The 15,022-nt window shown below is 41.3% G+C and overlaps 1 protein-coding gene across 1 annotated transcript in view; it reads right to left on the bottom strand.

Moving 5' to 3' along the window:
• cacna1g (calcium channel, voltage-dependent, T type, alpha 1G subunit) overlaps positions 1-15,022 on the bottom strand; it is a 190,942-nt gene that overhangs the window by 24,523 nt on the left and 151,397 nt on the right. The window contains exons 26-28 of the mRNA XM_042508301.1: positions 3,550-3,698; positions 2,578-2,687; positions 12-145 (exon numbers count right to left, since the gene is read on the bottom strand). Of these exons, the coding sequence (XP_042364235.1) occupies positions 12-145; positions 2,578-2,687; positions 3,550-3,698 (393 nt within the window). The remainder of the gene's footprint in view (positions 1-11; positions 146-2,577; positions 2,688-3,549; positions 3,699-15,022) is intronic.

The raw sequence follows: 15,022 nt of genomic DNA, 5'->3' as shown, positions 1-15,022 counted from the left end.
GCCGTTCACACCTCGAGCGATCCTCAGCACTCTCATGATGCGGATAATGGTGGGGTTGATGGGCAGTGAGGCTTTGCCGTCAATCTCCTCCAGAGTGATGCCCATGATGGACAGCAGCACGATGGCCAGATCCAGCAGGTTCCACCTACACACACAAAGACACATGCACACACACAAACACACTCATCAGTCTTTACCACTGACTCCGATCACTTTTCTTCTCTGAAAAACTGATAGTTGTTCGTTAGCTTTAGTGTAGAAATATGAACTTGAGTCAAATGACGTTGAACTCGAGTCAGAAATCTGATCACTTTAGACTTGACAGAATCAACAAGACTTACAACTCAATTTAGGCTTCCAAACAAATGATCTGTGACCTCCCAGAAGCCCTTGCTCCTAAGAAACCAGATCTTCAATCATTTCAACTCAATATAGCAGATGTGTTTCAGCACCTGCCATTCTCAGCTCGCATCACCAGTGAAGGGACACAAAAAGGTTTGGGTTAACACCTGTGCTCACATCTGCCAATATGACATTTTATGCACTAATTTTAGCTCTTGGTTTTAAGAGCTTGTGTAAATCTTGTGTACATTTTTTACTACTTATGTTACTGTAGGAGCTCATTACCTAAAGAACTTTACCAAAGCATGAGGTAAACATTGTTTACCTAGGTGTTAAAAAGATTTTTTTTTTTAAGAGTTTTTTTTTTTTTTGATGAATGAATAAAACGAACTGATGATCAAATTATGGAGAACCTAAGTAAGCTGACGATGTGTAGCGTTACCACATTAACAAAAGTTTTAATTTATATAATTTTTTGCGATCTCTGAAGCTAAATAACATAAGCTGGGAAGTTTTCAACCTGTTGGGCTTCAAAAGATTTTATGCATCCAAAGAACTTCCAATCAAATGATTTTCTTGGCGGCATCAATAGAAACATGACCCAGCATCTCATTGAGACTGGCATTAACAACAAGGTGTGGCTACACATTTTGACAGAAATGTGTAGCCACACCTTGTTGTTAAAGTCTGTATAATTAGGACTCAGCTTTAAATTGAAATTTTACGGATTGTGTAATACTGCATGCCTATCTGTTCTCATAACCCGTCTTGTTTTTGGTTTGGTTAATTTATAACAGAAATACAATTGTAAAGTACAAGATATTGGACTTTTGTCAGTAACTGAATGATGTATTTCATCAGGCGTCTCTACAGCCGTATAATCTTTTATTGACTTCATCTGTTTTGTTACTGCACATGCCTGCTCAATCAGAGCAACAAACACAGAAGCTGTGTGTTAAGCTACAATATATTTTGGTGAATAAATGTCTGTTTGAAACACACTAATCACATGGAAGGACAACGATAAAGAGCTGCATGAGCGGTTTGATTGACTGATCTTGAAACTTTTTCAGCAATAAAAACTTGTCACTAGAATTCAACATAACTGACAGGAACCAAAGCCGCCGACAGCTGTGGTGTGAAGGAGCGAACAGCAAGCTTTTTACAAGCTTCCAAGCCTACAGGGGTGACTGTTTGACACACACAGTTAAGTAATCACATAAACTTTAAATTTAGAGAGTATTTAAGCTGGATGCATGGGAGCGTGCAAACCACTTCAGGGTTATGAGGCAGATTAAAAAGGCAGCAATTGTATCATTTCATTTTAGTGTATCCTAACGATAGATCAGAAGTCAGCTGGCTACTTTCTTTCCAAGGTACTGCAACTTGAGATCAAAGTGTTGGGACCGAACCTCATTTTCCAGCCTCTGCACTATAAATGAGCACTGAACAAAATGTTTGGAACACAATTAGAGGGTAGAAAGTCAGTGGTGGGTGGTCGCACTGATCAGGTTTGAGCAGGTTTCAGAGTCCACTTTGGAGTTTATCTCCTTTAGATACTCGCAGTGAATCAACACTTTTAGGGGGGTGCGGGGGGGGGGGGGGGGGGGGGGGGGTGGGTCTTGGCTGAATGTTGTGTTTATGTGTACCTGTGTGTAAATGTATGTGTAATGAAGTAATATCACACTGGACCACTGCCAACTGCAAAAAGCATAATTGTCTACTCTGGCAAAGAAAACGGACATCATGGAGCCCTTGGTGGTCAGCACTAGTCCAAAAACATGATGCTTTCACTGAGGAGTGTGTTTTAGTGTGTATTCATGTGCATGTGATGTGTGGTAGTTAGTATATTTGCACTGTTGTGATTGTGTTATTGTGTGGTTTTCAGCGGGGAGCCAGGGATTTCAAAGCTATGAAATCATCTAAGGCAGCTTGTTTTATGGGTGTTTAACGAGGCCGTTTGTATTCATACTGGCCTCGCTGAGAACCATCCACTGGAGCACCTTCGAAAAAGCTCATTTGAGCTCTATGAATGCTGCCTCACATTTTCCACATGAGTCAGAGGTTAAAGAACGGTACCTTTAACGACCGCTTTATTACAATATCACGTCCACGAAAATTGTCAAAACCCCAAAGTGGGAGCTAAATGTTTATTCATGATTTCTCTCTGATCTGTGTCTGAGATGTCTGATTAAGGTCACTTTGGGAAGTGCGGTAGTAAAATTAAATACTGACTTGTCCTTGAAGAAGCGTCTCAAGCCGAAGGCCACCAGCTTGAAGACGGACTCCAGCACAAAGATGAGGGTGAAGATATAGTTGCAGATCTCCAATGCCTTATCCAACTCCTGAGGATGTCAGGGAGAGAAATATTAAAGATTAACAACCTGCACAGGATCAATGTTAACAAGTCAGTAAACCTAGCTTTAAATATTCTATTGTGTTAGCAGAGTGAGCTGCGGGTTTCATTGCTACTCATTTAATAAAATGTGCACAGCACTGAAAAGCAATGAAATGATCTCACCCTATTGCTTTTTTTTTACTTTTTAAAAGGAAAACCATTTTTCACTGGTACTCAGTTACACTAACTGGTGTATAAATATACAATTTGTCCTGCATTCAGAGTCTTCAGGGTCCATATTGTAAACTCTTTTCTTCTCCAAAATTAGCCCTTCCATTAATAGATCACTCACATCGCCTTGCGCTCCTCCCTCCCTCATTCTTCATGAAAAGGCCATCAGAATCAAAGTGTCCATTTTTGCCTGTGGGAGAACTCACAGTGCCCGTCTGCATGTAAAAACTGACCTTTAGCAGTGAGATGTGGAGAGAACTGGTTTTCTACTGGGATTTCACTCAGTCCTCACTGGTGGCAATTCATCTTCCCACAGCTGGTTCCAGTTTCTGAGACATCCCCTTACTCCATGAATTTCTATCCTACCCAACAGCCCCATCTACATCACAACCCCATATAGCAGTCATGTCCAAAATCCAGCCTGGGGCCAATTGTGTAACAGTTGGTGTAAGACTGATGCAGTATAAACAAACTGCATTGTATCCATCACACCAAACGTAGATGTCCTTTTGTCCGATATGTGACTGCACTGAGGGACCGAACTCTAGGACAAAATTGCAATTATTTTTCAAAGGCAGGTTTGAACATTTGAAGCAAAAAGCTCATCATTACCCCACCTCCCTCCCCCGAGATCTGACCTTGGGCTGCTGATAGTGCTCCATGGACATGGTGATGACGTTGAGCCCTATGACGATGGTGATGAAAAGGTCCAGGTGGGGGCTGGTGCACATCTTGTGGATCATTCGGCGAATGGGGGAGTAATCGGAGTAGTAGGGCTTACTCTGAGCTTCTGTTGGAAGTGGGAGGTAGTGGGGGGGAGGGGGGCAGGGAGTTGGGGGAGGAGGAGGAGGAGGAGGAGGGGAGGGGGGTGTTCAAAAAGTGAGATAGGAGGTAATATACTGGAATACTGTACAGTTGACCAGCTGTGTTGAGGAGTAGAGCATCCAAAGCTGCTTTAAAAAAAAGTGGTTAGTTAAACACGACAACACCCTCCTGCCACTCAAGATGGTTGATTCACATTACGAAAAAGAGATATGTAAGGAGAGATGTGAAGAGATTAAGGAGGGCAGATCAGATAATGGGCAGAGAGAGAGAGAGAGTCCAGCCAAGCTCTCCTGTGGTCTGCAGTCACGACTAATCAAATCAAATCTGTCCTCTGATCAACAATTGTTTAAATGAACTCTCCCCTGAGTGAGTGCAATGGGAGATAAACAGCATTTTTCAGTGTGAGTGTGTGTGTGTGTGCATGCCAGACACAGATATTTCGTTGTGGAGATTTGGCCATTTCTCCCTCTGTCTCTCTGATCGTCATGTGACTCAGCCTCACTGTATTTCTTTCACGTCTCTCCTCTCAAAAAAGGAATGTAGGAGAAAAAGTTTTCCACACTCGTCCATCACTCTGTTCCCTCCATCCACAGAGGATGGATGGATGGATGGGCTGGGAGTTAGGATGAGGAGGAGAGAGGAGGCTCGCGCTATCTATCACCTTATCGCTCCATCAGTGAAGGAGAGGCTCTAGGTCACACAGGAGAGGGAGCACACACATGTCACACACTCAAAAGGCAAACGTCCTTTGGGTGCCGTGAGCTCCCCCTCTCTGTCCAATTAGCCCTGGTGAGCTGCTGCGGCTGCAGCTGTGCAGGGCTGGAACCATTCCCTCGAGTGTGTATGTGTGTGTGTGCAGCTCATGGTGTGTGCCTTGTGGATACCCTATCATATTGGAGAACCCCCCCCACCATAAATCAGGGAATAAGACAGGAAAGCTGAGTAAGCAGAGTCCGTAAGGAGAATGCCCATCGAACCATCCCTGAAGTTAAATACATATTTGCATCTTATGGGACTGAAATTCATCACTTCAGATAAACCCTACCAGGTTCACAGCCACTATTAATGAAGAGTGCAAAATACCACAAGTTGGTTAAATTTCAGTAGCATTCTCAATTTGGGAAAAGTACCCTCACATTATTGTCTAATGCCTCAGTTTTAATATGGGACATAAGATTTTTAACAAAAGTTTGACAGATGTGATCATTTATCAGGCATTGATATAAAAATGCTAACTAGTTCCAGGGTTTTTGGGTTGTGACTCTTGCTAGGGACTAGAAGTTTGCCATTTTAATAGTTTTTGGCGTTTTTTTATTTTTATTTTTTTAAACTAGCACCTTCCACACTGCCTGTTCAAGGTGAGAATATCGTGCCATTATGCTGCCTTACTGTTCTATATTAAAGGTTCAATCCATAATGGGGAACCAGAGTTGTCTTTTGATTCAGCTAGCAACAGAGAAAGTAACGGCAGAAATACGGTCTGTGTAAAGGCCCTGACACACCAATCACACCTCAGTCAATCTTGGGCCGTCAGTGAGCTGCCGTCGCCCCAGTCGCTGTCTCACAGTGTTGGCTGACAATTACAGACAACATCTGTCTGCTGGTACGGAGGGTTATTTCCTCTTATGCAAATGCCGTATGTGCATACTGGCTGGCTGTCGGTTTGGTGTGTTCACGTCCAAGTTTTCATCAGAGAGACAGCAACGTATGGTGACACACCAGAGGCAGATGCTGTTGTGTTAAACATCATGCCCATTATGTCTCTTTTGCTTCCATAGTGACAGCATGCTGTCTCAAATCACACATTGGAACGGCATGATAAAGTTTGGTTTGGTTCTGTGTAAAAGTTAAAAATAGGCTTAATGAAGGGACTGTCAGGCCTTATAGCAAGATCTCTGTGTAAAAAGGGCTCACCGGCAAACCTGCATGCATGCTATACTTAATTGCTGTTGTACCTCTTTAAAAAGAAACTAAGAGAAGCAGAGTAGATATGTAAGACATGACTTGTTGTTCTGGTGAAATTAGTGCAGAAATTTACATAATCCTGAATTTATCAAGGTAATCATGAAAGAACTGTTGACTTTGCATAAAAGCACGACAACAACTCAAACCTGGGAACGTATTAGCAAAAAATGGAAACGCCTTAGTAGAATTTCCTTTCAACTTCTTAAAAAAAACAATATTAAGAAAATAAACCTGTCTTAAATTAATGTCTCTGATGTTGAGACACACTATGGCCAATCTACAGCACTGCAACTTGGAGAGTTGTAAAGGTTTAGCAGAGGTCTGCACTGCTGCTGAGCTTCAAGTTAATTATTCTATATTTGTGTTCAGGGTCATCTTTGCTGAAAGCTAATTTTGCGCCTGCTGGTAATTATCGATATTGACAACAGGGGAGAAGAACCTCAATGCTGGCGGTAGCGGCTGAACCACAGGGCAGCCGGTGCTGGAGTCTGACTGCCCCTGGACTCCTATGGAGATGTGCGTGCCGGAAAGGGAAAATAATGTGGCCTCTGGTGTGCTTGCTCTGGCTTTTCAAATAAATGCACTAAAACAGGATGACAGACTCGGTCACCTGCTTTGCACCCTCATCTTGTCAGATGCTTTTTTATAAATGAAGCTTTACTTTTTTGATGTTTCACCATGTGGCCCACTGAGAGGACAGAGATAAAGCAGGAAAAAAAAACAGGTTTAAAGCGTCTTGGGGAAGTCTGGGCACCTGTCTTTGTGTTGGGACAGTTCGGCATAACCCTTGTGGGATGCAACAACTTGGTTCATTCACTGGGAGTTCCTATTTACGAGATCCTCCATCATGTGCGGATGAGCAGACATTATTTTTACTCTGTTCTACTTACTGTCTGCAGGTGCACGGCGAGCCACATGCACACAGAACTCTAGTCCCTTTGTTTCACCTCCTCCTCTATGCTCTATCTCTCATCTAAATATGATTCATACAACTTTTTCTCTGCCTAGAATCATATATCTGCTGTTCCATTTACATTCGCATACAGTAAAATATGTGCAAAAGCAGGGCCAAGTTAACTCTTTGAAACCTGAGCAAACTAGCTTGATTTCTTTCAAAAGCATGGAAAGAAGGCAATGAGAAAGAAATAAGGAATTACCAAATGTAGTTTCAAAAAGTGCTTAAAAAGTTATAACAATTTTGCAACATAATTATAAATATATATAACGATCATTATAAATCCAGTTTTGCCTATTTTTTCTCTAGACATTTTTAACTATCTTTTTTTTAAATCATTTTCTAAATGTACTAATTTCTTGCAATTTGTGACAATGTTTCACAAAGTTCGTCATTGCCTGCAAGGCTGCAAAAGAAAAGTGATATTACCCCAGGTTTCAAAGGGTTAAAAAACTGGATATAGTAGTGAGTTAGTATGCAAGACTGGTTCCCTAAAAATGTAATTTGAGGATGTAAGTAAGCACTACCCTTAATATTATGGATGGGGCAAAGAGGCAGAGACCGAACAACACATCAGGGGATAAAGGAGAAGAAATGGAAGCAAAGACAGAGCCAGAAACCTTTTGGCTAAAGCTCAACTCGTCTCTGGAGGAGCAGGAGGAGAATGAAGTGAGGGAAGAAAAGGTGAAAGTTTACAAAGCCAAATTACACTGCTGCCCCAGCTCTCCTGTTCTCACTGCCACTGCTCTTTTCTCCTTCTCAGAGAAAAGAGCAGAGCTGATCTTCAAGAGGAATTTAATGTTGCTCCTGTCTGGAGTCTGATTTTTTTTTTGAGTAAGGTAGCAACAGATGGTACAGATATTCATTTGAAAGGAGAAAATATTTAGCATCCATGTTTTGCTCGCCTCCTTCACTGATGTGGCAGCCTTCTCTCTCTGCTCTGACATCATTTTGACAGGTCGGGAGGACGGGTGCATAGCCACAGGGGGGTCACAACCTGCAAACCTCTCTGCGCAGGTCACGAAATCTGCTCTCTGCACCTCCATCCTCATGTTAGATACAGATGCAGTGTACCTTTAACAGACCAAACAGGACAAACATCTCACAAGGGCTTAGATCTCATTGTGGTTGTTAAAATAACTGCACTACATAAACTTTCTAGAATGTACAATGAAGTTATCATATGTATGTATGTGACCTAAATGGAATACAATATTTCTTCTGATACTAAGGTGACCCGTAAAAACAAATTACGTCCCAATACAACAGTTTTTTATGGTCAATATCCACAAGATCTGGCTCAGCTGCGGCTCTGTTGCAGCTGCCTTAGTTGATCAGCTGCCGTTCTAAACCGTGTAGCCATGTCCACAGCTCCATGACTGTCTCACTTGAGGCTCTTTGTGTGTCTATTTTTGTTGCATAAATGTGCATGTCTGAAGCGTGACTATGTTCAAAAATGTCCATATTTATTGGCAATGTACTTATCAACACATAATTATGTATTTCATTTGTTACCGAGTTTGTCCTAACAGCAAAGCCTACACGGCAAAACACATTTGTCCTGTATAAAAAAAGTTTCCCCTCTGTCTTCCTCTTCTGAAAGGAGTGGGACAGACTGGGTCTTGTCAGACAGTCTCTGCACGTTCAACAGGACCTTATTTTCTGTCATATATATGTATTGTTACATTATTGATTGTTCATATTAAATGTGGCCAAAGTTTATACATATATATATAAAATATATATAAAAATTATATATATATTATAACACACATATATATATATATAATATATAATAATATGAGCTATTATACTATAGGCATATATATATATATATATATATATATATATATATATATATATATATATATATTAAACCATTCCAAATACACATATTATAAAACAATTCTCCTGTGAGCAAAAACTTTAGGCTTTAAACCATTCCAAATACACTATTTCAAACTTTTAATCTACTTTCTCACAGGATGAAAGTTTTGCTGTTCTCTGTTACAGTCATCCCTCTGACTGCTATGGCTGTACAGACATGCCGAGATGCAGACGACCCTAAACGATGACCAATCAAAGCAGACTGGGCTTTTTCGAAAGGGAGGCTTACCCCGGAGGAGGCTTAAGACAGGCGTTCCAGCACAGAAAGTATTAGGAAAACTTTTTGGAACTTAAAGCCTGTAAACAAGTATGAACTTGAAAATGATCATAATAGGTCCCCTTTAAACCTTGGTTTGTCACCTCTCTGTGATCACTTTTGGGGTGTTTTAAGCTGAATTCATAATAAAAATTATTCTCTTTCACATATTTTTCTGTTTCTGTTGCTGGAATGTGTATGAAATAGTGGTTTTATCACACCTCATAAATCCTACTACATGTTAACCAGCAGACCTGATAAAATTATTATTTGTGTCATTATCATAAAGTCACTGACATTTAAAATTGACTGATTACAGGAGGCGGCAGAAGGTTTTCTTAATGCCACACAGCCCCCCTCCTTCACTGGGCAGGTCCCAAGCTCAGCTGCGGGGTGAGAAAAACAGGTTTGTGAAGACAAAGGGCTGAAATTAAGAGGAAAATATGCGCTTTTAATTTTTTAAAAAGGAGGCTACCCTATATATGGCTTCCTATTTAGGTGTGGGGTACTTCAATAACTAAACTAAGAAAAGTACCACAACACCACAAAGCATTTGTTACACACATCATGAAAGACTATGGCAAAATAGAATTATTACCTCAGTTTTATGTTGCACTTAAAAACATGTCTTAAAAAACATGTTTGATGAGGTCACAGTGACCTTGACCTTAGATCATCAATTTCCAATCAGTTCATTCTCGAATACAAGTGGACGCTTGTGCCAAATTCAAGGAAACTCCCTTAAGGCCTTCTTCAGATATTACATTCACAAGCATGAGACAGACAAGGCCAGAGTGGCCCTCACCTTTGACCATCAAATATCTGATTGATGTTTGTGTCAAATTTGAAAAAAAGACATCAAGGTGTTCTTGAGATATTGGGTTCAAGATAATAAGACAGATGAAAGGTCACAGTGACCTTGACCCATGACCAATCAGTTCATCCTTGAGTCCAAGTGGACATTTGTGCTATATTTGCAGAAATTCTCTCAAGGCGTTCTTGAGATATCAGGTTCATGAGACTGGTATGGATAGACGGACAACCCAAAAACATACTGCCTCCGGCCACAGCTATTGCTGGTGCAGAAGTGTAAAAATTCTTAACTATGTCTGAACAGACACTCAGCTTCTGCAACTTTTCCTGTGAACACTGAAACAGCAACAGAGCCTCGACTGAGCATCAGGACAACCTGAATGCAAAGCAGCTGGATCTTATGGAGATTTGATCTTAGTTTTACTGAATGACTTTACTAACTGTTAGGAGATCGAAACCCTTGTTGAAATTCTGCCTGGGGTCCAACAGACAACAAAAAGAAAAAACATTGTTAGAAAAAAAAATTCCCAGTCCAAGAACAACCCCAAGAGCCTTATTCCTCTTTCTTTTGCCTTCCAGTGCACTCACCTTCCCCTTTGTGGACTCTTGATTCACCTTTGGGGGATGAGGGTGTTAAAGGCTGGAGATTGGGCCTGGGAGTTGCTTTTGGACACGGCCACGCTCAAAAACATAATTCATACATTTCCGAGGCGGTCTTTGTTGGGAAATACAGACACAGTTAGGGTCCTTGGTTGTGGGACCGATGAGTTGGAAGGGCACGGTACAGCACTGAGGGTATACTGTGACCGTGTTTGGGTGAGCGCAGGTTGGGTTGGATTGGATATGTAGAGAATGGGTCTGGAACACTGTGGACCTACAGCTGTCCACAAAGTGATCGAGTGAGGGTGTCTGCAGTTGGTTGTGAAGTGGATAGGATGTTGTGCCAGCTAGTCCAATGAAAAGGAGGCCTGACTGTGAATCTCAAAACGTCATGACACACTGCTGTGATTCATCGGTGCAATGGTTTCTGCTCAGCTGGATCTCCTCTGAATGTATCTGAAGCTCTATGGGTTTGGTCGTACCATCAGAGATTTATGGATAATTGGAGCATTGAGGTAAGAATTGTGGATTGGCATGGCAGAAGGGAATGGATGAGATTGGACCCGGATGATAAAAAGAATGACTGTGAAAGGAACAGCAGGGCATGGGCAGTAAAAGCAGCAACAGTGCAATTTGAAGGCAAATGATCTGGATGGAAGTGAGTAAAATGTCAGAGAGAAACATCTATATTTTTACATTTCTGAGACAGTAGTTCGGTTGGATGCGGCGGCTGCTTTTATGCCCCTGTCCTTCATGGTGAATGGCTCAGCAGTAAACCTTGAGACTCAGTGTCTGCCGGGGAAAATGGGTAATGTCAAGGACTAGATGTCCAATTTTGAAATCCAGCAAACACTGAGTCTAAAAAAAATTGTCAACGTAAACAGTTACTGTAAAAAAAAGAAAAAGATTCGACTGGAATTCCCGAATGCTCTGCTGCCTTGCTTAAATATCAAACAGAGAGAAAGAGACACAGAGAGAACACAGACAAAGACGATCAAAAGTAGTAATGAATTCAACTGTGGAAGAACAGAGAGGAGCAGCAGAGCAAATTGAGGAGTCCAGAAGAAAAACAGGCGAAGAAATAAGAAAATCATTCAAAATGACAGGGCATGATACACACACACACACACACACACACACACTTATCTGCACTTTTCAACACATACAAACAGACATTGTGCTGGTTCACATGGTAGACTGACACACCTCTTTCTGAGTCATACTTGAGCAGGATGGACCAATTGAAATGGGGGACTTAATGGTGAAGGCAAGCGATTGGACGGCGTGAGTGGAGGGCGGAGCAACAGGGATAACAAGTGATGACAAGGTACAGACCGATGGGAAGCATTTTAACAGCATAATGACGTAGTGTTTTACCCTTTCTCCCTTTGTGGAATCCATCTTTAAATCCAGAGCAACAATATCCACACACAGTCCCGGTCAACCATACCAGCCCGTTCTCATTCCGAACTCCTCAAATAGCACCGTTCTGTCAGTGCTTTTCGCGTACAGGTGTGATTCCAAAAGCCACCCTCTGCATCCACATCAAACATGCACGAATGGCATCAGATGAGCATGCGGTCGGACAGAAACAGTGGCGTTGTTATGGTAAACTGGTGGATCACTGGAAGGCACCAGGATTGTTCACATGCAACGCACACAGATGGCGTCACTTGATATTGCTGATGGACGGAACCAGTGACTTCGTTATCATACACTGGCAGACAGCCGGAGAGCAAGTGTGCTTACAGGGCAGGCGGGTGGGGAAGTGGTTGGGTGCCTCAAACAACGGACTTTCGTGAGTCCCACAAACAACCGACTTTCCTGTGTGTGTGTGTGTGTGTGTGTGTGTGTATGTATTTGTTTTTCTCCAACTTACCATGTGCCTCTTTTGCCTAAACCTTACCATCCCTGACTTTGGTTCCTCCCAACCATCATGACGGTCCTCACTGTTGTGTACATACATACACAAACACAAGGACAGTGCTGCTTCATCCCACCACATGTGCAGTTTTTGACATGATGGTAACAGGCCGCGTAATCCCACCATGATGTCATCCCACCATGAGCATTTGTTGACATCAGGATACCTAAAATGTCATAGGTAGACGCAGAAGGTCCTGACAAAGCGGCACCATGTGACGAGTTCGGAGTGAGAACGCGTTGGCTACACACAGCAAGAAAAAGAAGAGGTCCTCCAGAGAGCCTTTTTGTTTGAAGGCTTTTTAACTTTCAAGCCCCTGGACTTGAATTTGGAACGTTTTTACCCCTTCATGCAAGCGTTTTTAGGTAAAACAATATATAAAGCCCGTTCAAAGCTTTAAATCACACATAAAGTGGCTAAAAAAAAACTTGCTGTCTAGTTCACTCTGTCAAATATAATCCTCCCGGACACCCCACACATGACTTCTCACAAGGTCCTGTACCAAATGTTTAATCTCATGCACAGCTCATCAGCCACTTCCGCATTTGTCCTGAGGGCCTGTCCATAATATTTACTACATACTGCATGAGCACTTGCACAAAAGCTAAGACACAGCTTTTGGTTTCGGCCCCCTACATAGAGAGCTCCCCGGCTCAGTAGAAATGATTCAAAGCCCACCTCATGTCTCTTCATCACTACATTCAGTGCAGCAGGGCAGCACTACAGTATGAGACTGTCTGCCACTCTGCTCTGTGCCGTTCTCTCCTTGACATTTCTGTTGATGAAATATTCATAGAGAAAGTTTCCAACATGAAACATTCATGGCGTAGTGTTGTCAGGGGCAGTTTTTCTTCCAACAAAATACTTTTTCAATCAAACTAACTATATGTTCTTTCACAGCGGTTATTAATGCTACAACATTGCCTTCTCTGGCAATTAATGAGATTTATTATTCATTATATTATGTTCGATTTTTCTTTCCAGGCATAACAACATCATCCATCAGTTTCTGATTTCACCTATTCAGTACATTTCATCAGTCATTAATGCCTCCACATTTATGGATGAACTCATATATTTAATGTCTCCAGGAGGAAAATTCACTTCATTAGCTTGCAACATTAACACCTCATGTGGGTGGGTTTGACTTTACTGGTAAAATTTTGGATAACAGTGTCAGTTTCTGGGTGGGAAGCAATGTAGGCAACATCAGGAACCCCTGACACACACCCTGTGGCACATCCAAAGCAGTTGCACTTACATGGCTTCCAATCGCTGCCAAGCCCCAAAAGTTATAAAAGATTCAACACGTTTAACACTTCACTTAACACTGCTACCTATACCTTGTGGCATCAAACTTTTCGCCAAGGTATGTCACTGTCTCTCACTCTTTCTCTGCTCTCCTCTCCTCTGAGATTCCCCCCCTCCTTTCCCTCTCTCATTCGCCCTCTCCCCAAAGGACTGGTGTTATTAATTACATCTCTACAACAGAGGAACAGAAGGAAGAAAGGGGGGCAATGTGAAACTTCCGTTAGATTCATCTCTGTTCGCACTGACCCAGATACAGCTAGGGATTGTCACCGGCTGGCTTGTGTGTCTCCTCATATGTGCGTGTGTGTGCGTGTGAGTGCCAGTAGATGAAGAACAGCTACTCATGGATTGTCAAGATGCTTTGCATATACCCACACTTATGTTTTTGGATGACTGTGTGTGTTTGGTGTCAAGGCAAATGATGTGTGATCCTATTACGCTTGTGTTGCTGTTGACTGCTGGCTGTGTCGTGACAAATAAGATTACTAGCACAACATATAAAATGACTTTGTTTACCCACCTCAAGGTGATGAGGATTTATGAATCTACATGGAAAATGCAACAGTCACTTTGTCCACATCAGCTGAACCCTTTATTATCTGCTCACTTACTGCAAATGGGAAAACTATTATAGAAGTTTAAAGCCCTATTCAATTTTCATACTGACTCTAAAACTGACCTGAGATATAGAGACTTACATTATGCAGCGGCTCAGCAAAAGATTTACTTATATTTTGGATTTAAAAAAGGTTCAAAAGGTGGAAAACTTTGTGAACCTCAAAGTAAATCTGACCTGTATTTGGAATTAATAAAGTTTCAAAAAGTCTTTAATCCTAAATGTAAGATTGGAGTATTCTAATGAGTTCTAACAGTCTAAGTCGATTTGTCACTTGTTTTAGTACTTGGTCTAGGGTGTTTTGATTTGCATTAAGAATTAAAATACACTGACAAATAAAATGAGTGTTTCAGAGATAAATACAAATCCTTCCTGCAAGCTTATTGTAAATATATTACATAATAGGCTTGTTAAAATTTAAAACAGCTTATTTTCTGAAAGCAGGCAACAGATCAAGCCACCCTCACTGAAGTCAACCGACTATCACTGTGCAGCGTCTTAACTCCACCATGACCCTTAAACTGAATGTGGGACTGAATTCAGCTACAGTATCCCATATAATGTAAACACTTCATGAAAAAGTCTGAGTGAAACATTTAAACATCACTATCAAAAATATGACAGGTCATTTTTGGGTTTTAAGCCAATTAGCAGCTTCTGTCATAAATTGTAGGTATTGAGTTTATCATTCAGGCATAACAAATATGCTGAATGTGTTTCTTTCCTCATAAGTCACTTGTAAAGGTAATTTCAATACTTCAGATTGTAAGTAAAATTCTGTATTTTTATTCAAAATGTTTGCATGTTTAAAAATAAATATGACCTTTGCGTATTTCAACTTTTATACATCCTGAAACAAGTTCAATTTTCTGCATTTTTCCATATCTGTCAAAAGTCGAAAGGACCGAAAAATTACTGTTATGGCCTCTAAACCTGCACAAAAAGAGAGAAACAAAAAG

The sequence above is a fragment of the Plectropomus leopardus genome, chromosome 19 (genome assembly GCF_008729295.1).
Source record: "Plectropomus leopardus isolate mb chromosome 19, YSFRI_Pleo_2.0, whole genome shotgun sequence".
Classification (NCBI taxonomy): Eukaryota; Metazoa; Chordata; class Actinopteri; order Perciformes; family Serranidae; genus Plectropomus; species Plectropomus leopardus.
This window is presented reverse-complemented; position numbering and strand designations above follow the sequence as displayed.